Source organism: Mytilus californianus, unplaced genomic scaffold, assembly GCF_021869535.1.
Source record: "Mytilus californianus isolate M0D057914Y unplaced genomic scaffold, xbMytCali1.0.p SCAF_4, whole genome shotgun sequence".
NCBI lineage: Eukaryota > Metazoa > Mollusca > Bivalvia > Mytilida > Mytilidae > Mytilus > Mytilus californianus.
Genome location: NW_026262690.1, coordinates 21,764,997 through 21,778,409, shown reverse-complemented (window position 1 = coordinate 21,778,409; position 13,413 = coordinate 21,764,997). Strand labels below are relative to the sequence as shown.

Here is a 13,413-nt window from a genome sequence, read left to right as displayed (position 1 = left end):
AAAAAAAGAAAATAAGGTCAAGGTCATATTCTAAATTTTGATTTTGTCTTATTTTCACTTAATTTCAGAAATTGTAAAAGATATCCACAAAGTATTTTTACAGAAATGTTAGTTACGACATGTTGTAACATGAAAATCTTAGTTGAAAGGGTACGGAGACATTTAATGGGAATTTTCTCTCCTATTATATTTAAAATTACACGTGTGGTGATAAAACTTATTTATCATATATAATTAAGACATAAGGTCTTTTGATTTGAGGTCCTTGGTTTATGACCTTGAAATTAAGCTCAAGGTCATAGGTTAATTTAACGTTCTAGATTTTGACCTTTGCTTTTACCTCATATGTATACATGATAAAGCCATGGGATTTTTTGCATTAGGTTGCAAGCCATTTGACCTTGAAAAAGCCAACCAGAAGTGACCTTTTGTAAACCGGCAGTAGGCCAAAGACCACAATTAATGATCCCGCTTTTCGTTGTCCACGAATATAAATCCTTTTAATTAGAATGTATTTTTTCTTAATTTTTTTTCTTTCCCTTCCTCACTTATTTCTTAAGATTTTTTTGGATGGAAATGAAAGAAGAGAGGTGAAATAAACTTTTGGATATTGTATTTTAACTGATTTTGATATGGAAAGAGTGATTAGGCCAGGTGCAAAAAGGGGATATTTACAGTTTTCGGAACATCTCTTGACTTGTCCATAGGGGTATGGATGTGTATTGGCTAAATTTGTAAGATGCTGGGGAGCGATATTTCTGAATGTTTGATATATGTTTGGACTGTACTGTACTTTACACACACAAAATATTTGACAAAAAGAATCGGTGCATTTTTTAATGAAACAAAACGTTATAAAGAACTAATAGAGAATTTAATTGTGGTCTGTGGCCAGTAGCTATTTTTTGTACTAAATTAATGTAAAAGTATACAGAACCATATATTATTGGAATCAGTGTCAAGTAATCTATCAAACAATACCGGAAGTAACATCTTTCAAAACGGAAGTAAAAAATGATCTCCCTTACTTATATTTTTTTGTATAGAAACCATATATTTTTGGAATCAGCGTACAATAAGCTGTCATTTGACGCTGGATTTGACATTTAAAACCAAATTTTAATATTTTCATATCAAAATAGATCCTTACTGGTGGAAAGACCTTCAATTGTTGTCTGATCAATTGGTTTTTAATATTATTGTTATTACAATTCTTCTGAAGAAAAAAAAATTCCACATGCATGTTTTCTGATCTTCTCTGAAACTACATGTCCAATTGACCTCAGAATTTGCAGTCAGCAGGGTATACATGCATTACATCTTCATATAACAACGTTGTGCAGCTACCTCCCAAGAATTCTCGTAGAGAAAAGAAATTTCAATGCCGTGAAAATCGCTTGCTAGCTCCGTAAATCTCAGTGAAATCCTACAATAAAATGTCTGCTCCTAGATTAAAATAAAAATCTGTGTTACCAACTGCTGCTGAAAAATGTACATTGTACGAAAATAATCGATAAACGTGTTTTAAAGTTACACAGGACCAATTAAATCCAAAGCATGCACTGCTCGTTAACTGTGATCGAAACATCAATTATCTACAATGACAAAAGAAATACATTGTGTGTATTCCGTCGCTATACATGTTGTCTATCCAACGTCTCCACCTAAAAAGAAATAAAAATGCTAAGTTTTCGCTATTATAAAGCGTCGTCATGTGACGCTACAATCTGGCGCGAGACAAAGACGCGCGCGGGACCTGAAATAGAATAAAAACTTTCCAAACTAAAAATAGAAACTTAACCAACACACTAATATGGACCATTTAATGTAAAAAAGAAAGAAAGAAAGAAAGAAACAAACAAACAAACAAACAAACAAACAAACAACCAAATACACACATACATAACAATCAATCATGTTTCAAAGGGGGAAAGACCGTTTACAATTGCTTTTTTACAGCAATTGATTTATATTTATTTTTTTTTCTTCTTCCGCCAAATCCTTTTCTTGCGGTATAAAAATGTTTCGCAAGATGTCGCCTAGATATTTTATATATTATATCGAACAGTTATTATGCTTTTAAAAATCATCTTGTTAAGCCGAAGACTTTTTTATTGTAAGAGTTATCTCCCCAAAAACTGTTTTTATTGTTATTGTATCTCCTCCGTAACCAAAAAAAGATAACGACAAAATTCTTTTTCATATTTGTTCGTTACATCCTCAGGAATTTTTGGCTGATTTGGAATGAAACGGTCCATTGAAACCTTATAGGAGTTATCTACCTTTACTAAATAAATTTGTCATTATGTTTTTGTAACTCATAAACCTTAGGCCATATAAACCTAGAGTTTTTTTATTTGAGGTTCTTTGAGTCCTAACTTAGAAAATGAAGTCAAGGTCAAAGGTCAAGGTCATGTTCACAATTTTGACTTTTGCTTGTTTTTGCATTTTCTCTGGCACATTTTAAGTTATATATAAAAGAACTAGTTTTTGCTAAATTATGATGAAGATATGATACATGAGTCTGAAACAATGCAGTGACATCTTATAGGAGTTATTGCCCCTCAAATGTTTTATTTTAAGGTAAATTGGTTGTTACTTCAGATTGGTACATGATACAGCCATAAGGTTTTTTACAAATTGTTAAGTGACATGTGACTTTGAAAAATATCAACCGGAAGTGACATTTAGTGAACCGGAAGTAGTCATGTTTGCATTTATTGCATGAAAAAGTACCTAGAAAGCATATATTTTTAAATAGGCATACGAAAATCTATCATTTGAAACCGGAAGTAATTTCTATAAACCGGAAGTAGCAAATTTTTTCCTTATAACAGGCATTAGTATATACAATCTATATATTTTTGGAATCAGGGTGAATAAAGCTATCATTTGAGACCGAAAGTGACATTTCCTAAACCGGAAGTAGCCAATTATCTCCCTTTTTAGAGGCACAAATATAGAAAAACCATATATTTGTGGAATCATTGTAAATACAGCTATCTTTCGAGATCGGAAGTGACATTTTCTTAACCGGAAGTCGGCAATTATCGCCCTTATTTCAGGCAAATGTATATAGAAACCATATATTTAATGAATCATTATGAAGAAACCTATGATTAGACACCAAAAGTAACTTTAAGAAACCAGAAGTAGCTTCTTATCAATTATTTAGAAAATTAAAGTGGAAAGACCTTTAATTGTTCTCTGAACAATTGGTTTTTAATTATCAGTTGTCATTCTTTTATTTGAATTTGGTTTTTTTAAAATGATTCATTTTTGATGTGAGATGCTGAATTTCTACTATAAAATTGAAGGTGGTGTAGAATCCCCCTTTCTATACTACTTCCCACTGTTTGTTTCACTATGCTCAGCTCTTAATAAAATTGCATATAACGGCTTTGTGACGTCAAAAAATACGTTGACCCGGCCTTAAGGATGTACACCTCTGAGAGGCCAAAAATTTATAGAATTACACTTTTTTTCTTAACCTGATTTTTGGGTTTTCATGACTGTAAGAAAGTAATCGATGAAGAAAAAAATCATATGGTGGTGTACCTTTTTTTTTGCTACGGCCTTTTGAAAGTACCCCATTTTTAATGATTTTCCCATTGTTCATCAATTTTTACCTATTTTTGGGCTATTATCATGAAAAAAATCACAGTTTTACAATTCAACTTTTTTTCATACTTTCACTTAAGATGAAGTGGACCAATCTGAATAAATTTAGCTTAAAAAAACTATAGGTTGGTGTTAATATTAAAAAGTTTTATAAAATGTTGTTGCTTTTCGTGTCAAATTGACCATGCTGTCAATTTTGTAAATTTGGGATTTTTCTCTTTTTTATTTAGAAGAACATGCATATTAATACAACGTTTTGGTTATAAATGATTGAAAAAATACATATCTAAGAATTTTGAAAGAAAAAAAATGATATGGGATTAACATATTTTTGGTAAAATCGTTTCTTAGTACCCCTCATCCATTTTGGCTGATGACACTGACCGGATTGGTAATCAAATATGAAAATTTTATTTATCAAAAACTGCTTATTGTATGTACACAATTTTTTCACAGAGTTTAGTTTGATTATTATTGTTTTTTAAATTCATTGATATTTTCCACTTGTATCACATGTTTTGGAAATAATTCCCGAACGACATTTCAACGAGACTGAAACATCAGAATAATACATCCTTATAACTTTGACCCGAACATATCACTGACGTCAGAATGAATGAACCGACGTTGATAAGTTTGACCCGAATTTATCAAGTCATCTTCCGGTATGCTGGTGAAACAAGAAAAACAATTATTTCTATCATGCAAAATTCGCAAAAACAACCCGATAACTCGATTATTTGGTTGTCTGCATATATATATTGTAAAATATCAGCTGCACGACACAATATGAAGCCTTTTTGAACTCGTTCCCTGTGCTCACTCGACAAAAAGCTTCATATTGTGACTCGCAGCTGATATTTTACAATTTCAATATGCAGACAACTTGATAATCGGTACAAACAATTATCGAAAAACCATTATGACAGACAGCGTCTTACAACATTCAGAACCTCCGGATTACTTGCTCCTGGCTTGAGACAGGCACATGAGAATATGGCACACCTAAAAAAGTATAACAAAATACCGAACTCCAAGGTAAATTCAAAAAGGGGAAGTCTATAAAAACTGACAAAATCAAACGTTATCAACCAACGGAACGAGTGAAAAACAACTGTCATATTCCTGACCTGGTAAATTCATTTTCCGAAGAAATTGGTGGGTTTAACCTGTTTTTTTTAGCTAGCTAACCCTCCAATTTGTATGACAGTTGTTTATAGTAATTCTGTTATATTGATAAAATTGGGTGAGCAACCCAAACAGACATAATAGGTTACTGCGACAATAATAGGAATTCAGTAGCCAAATTGGGTAACCATACATCACAGACATACAACACAACTGACTAAAAATTTCAAACAAACATGCAAATAACTCTAACACAGATGTCAACAAAAAAGTTTTTGTAGTTGATAGTACTTACCACATATAGTATATCCTTTCTCGATAAAGTACAAATTAAGTAAAATATAATTACAAGGGTAAACAAATTGAAACATCACTGTAAAACACGTACGGTGACCTATAGTTGCTTACGTTTTTTTTTTACTCTGGTTGATATTTTTCTCATTGGCAATACCATGCCACATCTCTTTATTGTGAGCGCTTATCTCAATAACCTGGGAAAGTAATCTAACATTGCAATAAAAAGATATGTCAAAAAATGAATTGAATAATGGCTAGACTCATCAAATGGATACTAAGCCTTAAAAAGAACTAACAAAATTACTTAAGACACAGAGTACCAACCTGTACATATTATTTGATGTTAACGGCAAAATAAGGGGAATAAGATAAGTTATAATTGCCAATTAGACAACCATCTATATATCAATGACAAGGAATAACACAACTGTCATCCTGATTGTCCCACATTTGATTATTAAAAACAAAAAGATTACAAATTAAGGGGGGCAATCAGGAATTTCAAATGTTAGACAACGGGCAATAGTTTGATTGTCTGCTTGTTAAACATATTATACTTATCAGCAAAATAAATATTTATAATATTTATGAACCAAAAACATTGTTACATTTTATTTATTCTATACACATTAAATTTACATTTCGCATTAATGTCAAGATACAAATAAAATAAAGACTGGCACAATACACCAGCATGAACTCACAAAAAGCTTAGTTTACAAAGCAATTATTAATACACAACAGTTTATCATAAATAAAACATCTTAATTTAGAAATGTAGATCTCACAGGCGGCAAAGTTCATTACCAAACGATCAACAAAATGCTATTAGTAGTAGTATATACATTGTTGTACATAGAAATATGACAGCTTAAATTGCTGATGGCCTTCTTTTGATGAATCTGATGCAGTTAAAATGCGAGATGAAAATTTGACGTTCTGAATAACACTCAGTATCCACAATTAAATTTTAAATATATATATGATTTTTACTGGAGTCCTTTCTGTATCGTCAGCATGAAACAGTGAAGAATCGATACGGTCCTGTTAAATTTTGTAAACTTTGTACGCATTTTTTAACAATACTGCTGCATCCAGTTATTGTATCTGTCACCAAGGTCTAGAGCACTGTTAGATAAGGGGGAGCTAACGCGTATGTAGTTGAATCAAGGGACAGGGGGTCAGTCTATCGCTAGACTTAATGTTCTGGCATAAATAAAACGCAATGAAGGTTTTCATAATTCAATTAACGATAAAAATTTTGATGAATGATGATAACAATCAATCATTAAACAATGCCAAATAATTATAGTTATATTCTAATCAAGGTACAAAATATCAAATCTAAATATCAAATCCAAAGTAAAACAATTTCTCTTTACAATGTCATATTAAAATAAATTAATATAAATGCCAAAACTACTAAATCAAAAAATGAACCTAATTTCAAAATCAAAATGGTAAAAGTCTCAAAAATATAATAATTCTCAAATAGAAATTGCTACAGAAATAACTTTTGTCTCAACACTACATAGTCAACTGGTAGACTGGTGGACAGTCTTGTAGGTCCAGCATAAAAGACATGAGTAGTTAGAGGTTACGGTTCCGAAACACTGACTGCTTTCAAAAAAAAATTCTCAAAAAAAAAAGTGAGTCAAAGATAATTTTTTTTCTTAACACTACTAAGTCAACGGTCGACTGATCGACAGTCTTAAAGATCCAGTATAACAGACTTTAGCAGTGTAAGTTTAGGTTTCCGAAAGATGACTCCTTTTTTTAAAATTTCACAACGCTATATATACTTAAACCAAAAACTAATGACACGATATGTAAAATAGTACTCTCATTAGCAAAATAGAATATAATTAAACAAAGCATGATCTCTTAATGTTTTGATAAAAACTTAAAATATCCTAGTGAAATGTTAATTACAATTAATATTTCAAAACAAATTACTTTGAGCAAACTGTGACATGTCGACTACTTGCCACAACATAGGTAAACATTAATAAAACCAAAATTAATCAAAAGTTTCACAAAATACAAGTATACAATTTTCTTTCTAAAAATAAAACATATTTTTAGAAAGATAATTACACTTTCAAAAATATAAGCCAAATTACACACCATGACATCATGTATTCCGTTGTTTCCGTCTGCACAACATGACATGTTATAAGTATTTAGTCCACATAAGTCTTCAGGAGTATTGACTTTATTGTAACATACTACTTTAATTCTCTCCATGTTCATGTTCATTGAATCCTAGAAAAAATTCTTTGATATGATCAAAATTAACTAATTGCTGGAGTTAGAATCGTAAAAATTGCTGTAAGATATATGAAACATTTTTTACGAATGTGACCTACCGAATTAGACTATTTACTGGATTTGTAATAACATAAGCAACACGACGGGTGCCACATGTGGAGCAGGATCTGCTTACCCTTCCGGAGCACCTGAGATCACCCCCAGTTTTTGGTGGGGTTCGTGTTGCTTAGTCTTTAGTTTTCTATGTTGTGTCATCTGTACTATTATTTGTCTGTTTGTCTTTTTATTTTTGGCCATGGCGTTGTCAGTTTGTTCGATCTATGAGTTTGACTGTCCCTCTGGTATCTTTCGTCCCACTTTTTTGGCTACATGTTGCTTTAGCAGTTTGGTCTGACATCGACTTTTTACAGTTCAGAAACCTGCGATTAGTCCAATAGGGATCAAAATCAAAACTCACAAATTTTCATCAAAATACGATCATTCTTGACCAAATGCAAAGAAAAATTGTTGAAGCCATATCATAACGAGTTTTCAAAATCGTAGAATGATTAATTAACTTCCAAAGAAGATCTGTCGGTTTGAATGTTTATAAAAAGGCAAATACATGAAGGGGTTGCGTTTCTATTGCCACTCAGTATATGATGTGTGGTAAGCAATAACATGATTGTTGAAAGAATAGAAACTAAAGATTGTAATGATTTGATATTAACATTAACAGAATGCAAAAAAGAAAGACATTATATTTTACTTTTCTGGTTTGACACAAAAATAGAAATTCTACAGTTGCAAATTTTAACAATAAAAAATTAAATATTTACCGTGTTCGTCTTCTTTCAGTAATGGTACCTTTGATTCCATGAATTCAAAAGCTACAGAATCACGCAAAAAATTAAAAAAAGAAGAATAGTCAACCTTTAGGTAGGACTTTCCGTTTTGAATTTTCTTTGGAGTTCGGTATTTTTATAATTTAAATTTTTAACCCGGAATGTATATTTGGATGTCTAGTGTATTATGTCATATTATATTTTCTATTGAAATGATTATTTTGTATTGAAGACGACGACCTAAGTTATAAAAATGTATAAGTCCTATCCATTGCCATTTTCTTGTGATAAGATACATGTTAAAGTTTTAGAGCTTACTTTAAAATAAGACACTGATTTACCTTCTAATGCCATTCAGCAGTGACAGGTAAACCTGTATGTCGGCAATAGTAAATATGTTATACTATTTTACAGGATGAAAACTTCAAAGACAAATCATTCTACAAAAACGGCCAACTCAGGTAAAAATACACTTCTCGAGTTAATGCGTAATCGATTTTTTTTACCTGTAATAAACACCAAAAGTGACCCTCTTTCCGAAAATTACTATTTTGACAATAAATACGGAAATATAATAAGTATATTTCTTCTGCTGCTTGAGCATTCTCATATACAAATAAAAATATGTTTTTATTTAGAAATAATGGTAAACATTAAGAAATAACAGAACTAAAAAACATCCAAAATCTAGAATATGATTTACAAGGGAAATCCAACGTACTGGATTGACTTCCTTGTTTTAAATCATGACCAGAGAACTTCTCTAATTTACATAATTTAAAACTGTTATAGGACTATGCCAGAACATGGGTAAAGCGCAAGCCAGATGAACCAGAACTGGACACTTTGTCTGAATGGATCAAAGCTATTCGATCATGCATTCAGTAGCGCATTCAGAAACTACGATGTACTATGAGCACAAGGGTTTCTAACCCATTCAAGAACCCGGAGGTTGTGGTTGCTTTATCCTCTTTGCATGACAAATATGTCGTTGTTCCTGCAGAAAATACCTCCAATAATATTGTTTTCATATGTAAAAACCATTACTTGGAATGTCTCATAAAAGAGCTTGGAATAAACAGCAAAACTGGTAATCCTACATATACTTTAACATCATTTTCAAAGGATGAAATTTTAGAAAATCACAAATCTGTCCTTTCATTTGGTATTAACATCAAAGAAAACGAAGAAAGTCTACCATCATTATATCATACAAAACTTCACAAAACTCCTTATAAAGAACGATACATAGCTGGATCATCAAGATGTTCGACTAAACATCTTTCTAAAGTGCCGACTACTATTCTTTCTACAGTTAAAGATGGCCTTCCTTCAAAAATATTGTGATGAGATATATTCAACCAGTGGTGTCAATCAGATGTGGATTCTTAAAAATTCTAAAGATCTACTGTTAAATCTTAGATCACAATCTCTGCAATTTTGCATCAACATTAAGACTTTTGATTTTTCTACGCTTTACACTACTATTCCCCATGCTCAATTGAAAGATCGACTTCACCATCCCATTAAACTGAGCTTTTTCTATAAAAATGGGAATCGTAGATACAAATTTCTTGTTTTGGGTTATAATAATATTTATTTTGTGAAGAACCACACTGATTCTATCAGAAAATACACTGAAGATGATATTATCAAAATACTGGACTTTTTGATCGACAATATATTTGTTCAGTTTGGAGGATTGATATTTCAACAGACAGTCGGTATTCCAATGGGTACTAATTGTGCAACCCTACTGGCCGATTTGTTTTTGTACTCGTATGAGGTAGAATTCATTCAGAACCTTTTAAAAGACAAAAAGAAAAAGCACCTTACGAAATTCTGTAATTCTACTTTCAGATATATTGATGATGTCCTATCACTGAATAACCCATATCTCAGTCAGTACTTACATCTCATATCCCAGTGAACTTGAAATTAAGGATACTACTGATACTAGAAGGACTGCATCATACTTTGATCTTTTCCTCAATATTGATACAGATGGACGACTTCACACTTCCCAATTATCAATTTCCGATTTTCAGCGGTAACATACCCTCTGTCCCATCGTATGGTGTTTACATATCTTAGTTGATACGTTATGCTCGTGCATGTTCACACTATACGGACTTCATATACAGGAGGGTGCTCCTTACGCAGAAACTGCTCCAACAGAGTTATGAGGAGGAAAGATTAAAAATGACACTCCCTCAATTTTATGGACACCATCACGAATTGGTTGATATATACGATATGTCTGTGTCTAAACTAACTAACGACATTTTTACCACGTCTTAGAATGTGGTTTACCATCTACGTCGTCTGGTCTGCTAATTACCGTACGTGACCTATTCCCGAATATGACTGTTTTCCCGAGTGTGAATTCGCATTGCTATACGACGTGTCTCGGTATTGATACATCCAACATTCATATATTTAGTTATGATGTTTCGTTTGTAAATTTGGTTAGATATTGTGTTATGTCTTATCGTTTGTGGTTTGAATTTGTGGTTATTTACGGAAAATTTCGCGTGTGTCTTGTTTGTCAGTGTGGTCGGGTTGCTCGTGGTTCGTCTACAGTGTTTTTGTTTTATGTTGTTTGTTTTCAAGTGTGTTTACTGTTTGGTCTTACGTGATCTTGCCTTATATTACAGTTATTTTATTTTTATTTTCTATATGAATGTAAAGGTTAAGATAATTAATCAGCTATTTCATTTATATGATTGTTAGTTAAAAGCAACTTTATGCACAGGATCTTTTTGTTTATACACAGTTTTGATTTAGAAGAAAACCGACATGGTTAGAATGGTGTCCGTTGTTATTCTGTGGTTTACATGTTGTAATGTACTATTATATTATTTATTTATGTATTTCTCTGTCCAGAGTGTTCTTGTCACGTATTGTTGTAATTTTAGCGGTATTTTTAACATTGCCATATAAGCGGAAGGTTTGGCTAGCCATAAAACCAGGTTCAACCCAATATTTTTTCTTAAAATGTCCTGTACCAAGTCAGGAATATGGCAGTTGTTATCAAATAGTCCGTTTCTATGTTGGCGTTTGTTTTTGTTGCAGTTCAGTGTTTCTGTTGTTCCGTTGTTTTCCTCTTATAGTTGATGTGTTTCCCTCGGTTTTGGTTGGTGACCCGGAATTGTTTTTCGCTTAATCGATTTATGACTATTGAACAGCGGTATACTACGGTTGCCTTTATTTATACCCTCGAACAGATCCTGGCAGTTCTACCCTAGAACAAATTTGGACAGTTCAATCTAGTTTGATGGATTGATACTTTAACAGACAGTCGTGATTGCAATTGGTACTAATTGTCCATCCCTACTGGCCTACTTGGTTTTGTACTCATAAGAAGAACAATTCACACAAAAACATCCAAAGACAAACTAACAAAAACTTGTAGAGTTTTTAATTCCACTTTCAAATATGATGTCCTGTCACAAAATAAATCATATTTCAGCAAGTGCTTGCATCTCATATTCCAAGTAAATTTAAAATTAATATACCTAAAATAGAATATCTGCTACATATCTTGATTTTCTCCTCGATATTGACAAAAATTGACGACTTCAAACTAGAATCTATGAAAACATGATGATTGCAACTTTCCAGTTTTGCAGTCTTAGAGCTTTATATACCAGAATACTGGTTTTATCTATAATTTTACCGATTGTGTCCTATTCCCGATTGAGGCATTGCAACTGAGTACGTATACTGGTAGTGCGTGTCAGGAATTTAGTATGTATTTAAATTCATTTTTGAGAACACTTGACTTGACTTGGGTTCTGTTTTGCATTTAAGCCGGACAAAATGGACAGCTGTAGAGATTCAATTTAATATTGTTTTTGTTTACATTGTCAATTATGACATGATCATTTGTATTCCCACTAAATATTGAGCTTTAAAACTATGTAATTGAATGAATCTAGATGTGTCGGTACCACACGCAGCCCAGCCCACCTTATACAAATTAATTGTTTTTAAAGAGTTTTTGAAACTTCAGACTGTCATGTTTCTTAATAAACTATTAGTCTTTTTAATAAGTTTGGGATTTTTAAATAATTTGGCCCCGAGCGTCACTGAACAGACATTAAATTCGCAATTGCACATCTGGTGCAGAACAATTGGTACCGTTAATGATTATTTGTTTCAAGTTTATGTCAAATTCACCCTTCTTTTGTACTATAGCTGAAGTATATCAATTACAGATTTCCAATGAAAAGTGCGTAAATAAGCCCACAGTTTATATATGACAAAAACTAAAAAATAGGGTTTATATTATTTCTTTGTTTCTTTTACGAAATTTGTATTTTAATGAACACAATGTTTCAAATTCAAGATTGTTGATGAAAATGCTATCTTTATTTACCTCTTGGTTTTAGTACATTTCTTGAGTCTGTTTTTTGTTTCTTTGGGTCAACTTTTTTCAATCTATCATCTGGTAGGAGTGTTCCTCTTGCAACTGAAACGCTTTGTCCTTAAATGGTTTTAATTTCAATGTAAGACACATATATCTACAGTTAAACTAAAATAATAATTGATCCAAATAAAACATGTAAAATTATTGAAAAATAAACTAAGCTGACTGTGCGGTATGGGGTTTGCTCATTATTGAAGGCCGTACGATGACATATAGTTGTTTACTTCTATGTCATTTGGTCTAGGTTGGAGAGTTGTCCATCTTCTTATTTTTATGTATAAATTGCTTTTCTGGATTAACTTTATTTACGTTCTCCTTATTCTGATGCAGAACTTAACAGTCATCTTGAAAGAATTTACAAGTACAGCTTAAACACTAATAGATGAAAATAACACTAAATAAATTTAGTGCGTCCGAAACGGTATTCTGGATTAACCTTCAGCAGAAGCTCTCAAACCTAAACATTTGAAAAAGGAATGTTTAAATACGTAGAAACATAAGAAGCTATTTTTCCAAAAGATACATAAAAAGAATAGCCAAATTCATCTAAGGTCAACTTTACCAGGTGGAGTTGGAACCTTAGTTTTCTTAATAATTTCTTATTTCCCAACAGGATATTTTAGAAAAAAAAGGTTGCATATCATGACATTACTGAATCACTGACAACTGAGCTGAAAATTACTTCGAAAACTAAAAGTCCATAAGCACTAGTAAATGATAATAACACTTTATAAATGTTGTGAATCTGAAGCGATTTTCGGGATTTACCTTCATCGGGAACGTTCAAACTTAAAGAATTTAAATTAAGGGATGTATAAATACGTTGAAACGTCAGGTACC

At 31.9% G+C, this 13,413-nt stretch overlaps 1 protein-coding gene and 1 long non-coding RNA gene across 3 annotated transcripts in view; one reads left to right on the top strand and one right to left on the bottom strand.

The window, feature by feature from the left end:
- Positions 1–13,413, top strand: part of LOC127737694 (uncharacterized) — a 221,441-nt gene that overhangs the window by 47,009 nt on the left and 161,019 nt on the right. The window lies entirely within an intron of this gene.
- Positions 5,644–13,413, bottom strand: part of LOC127737688 (uncharacterized) — a 31,258-nt gene continuing 23,488 nt past the window's right edge. For both annotated transcript variants that reach the window (XM_052248546.1, XM_052248547.1), the window contains 3 exons: positions 12,523–12,630; positions 8,136–8,186; positions 5,644–7,311 (listed from right to left, as the gene is read on the bottom strand). In XM_052248546.1, the coding sequence (XP_052104506.1) occupies positions 7,280–7,311; positions 8,136–8,186; positions 12,523–12,630 (191 nt within the window). In that variant the 3' untranslated portion in view covers positions 5,644–7,279. The remainder of the gene's footprint in view (positions 7,312–8,135; positions 8,187–12,522; positions 12,631–13,413) is intronic.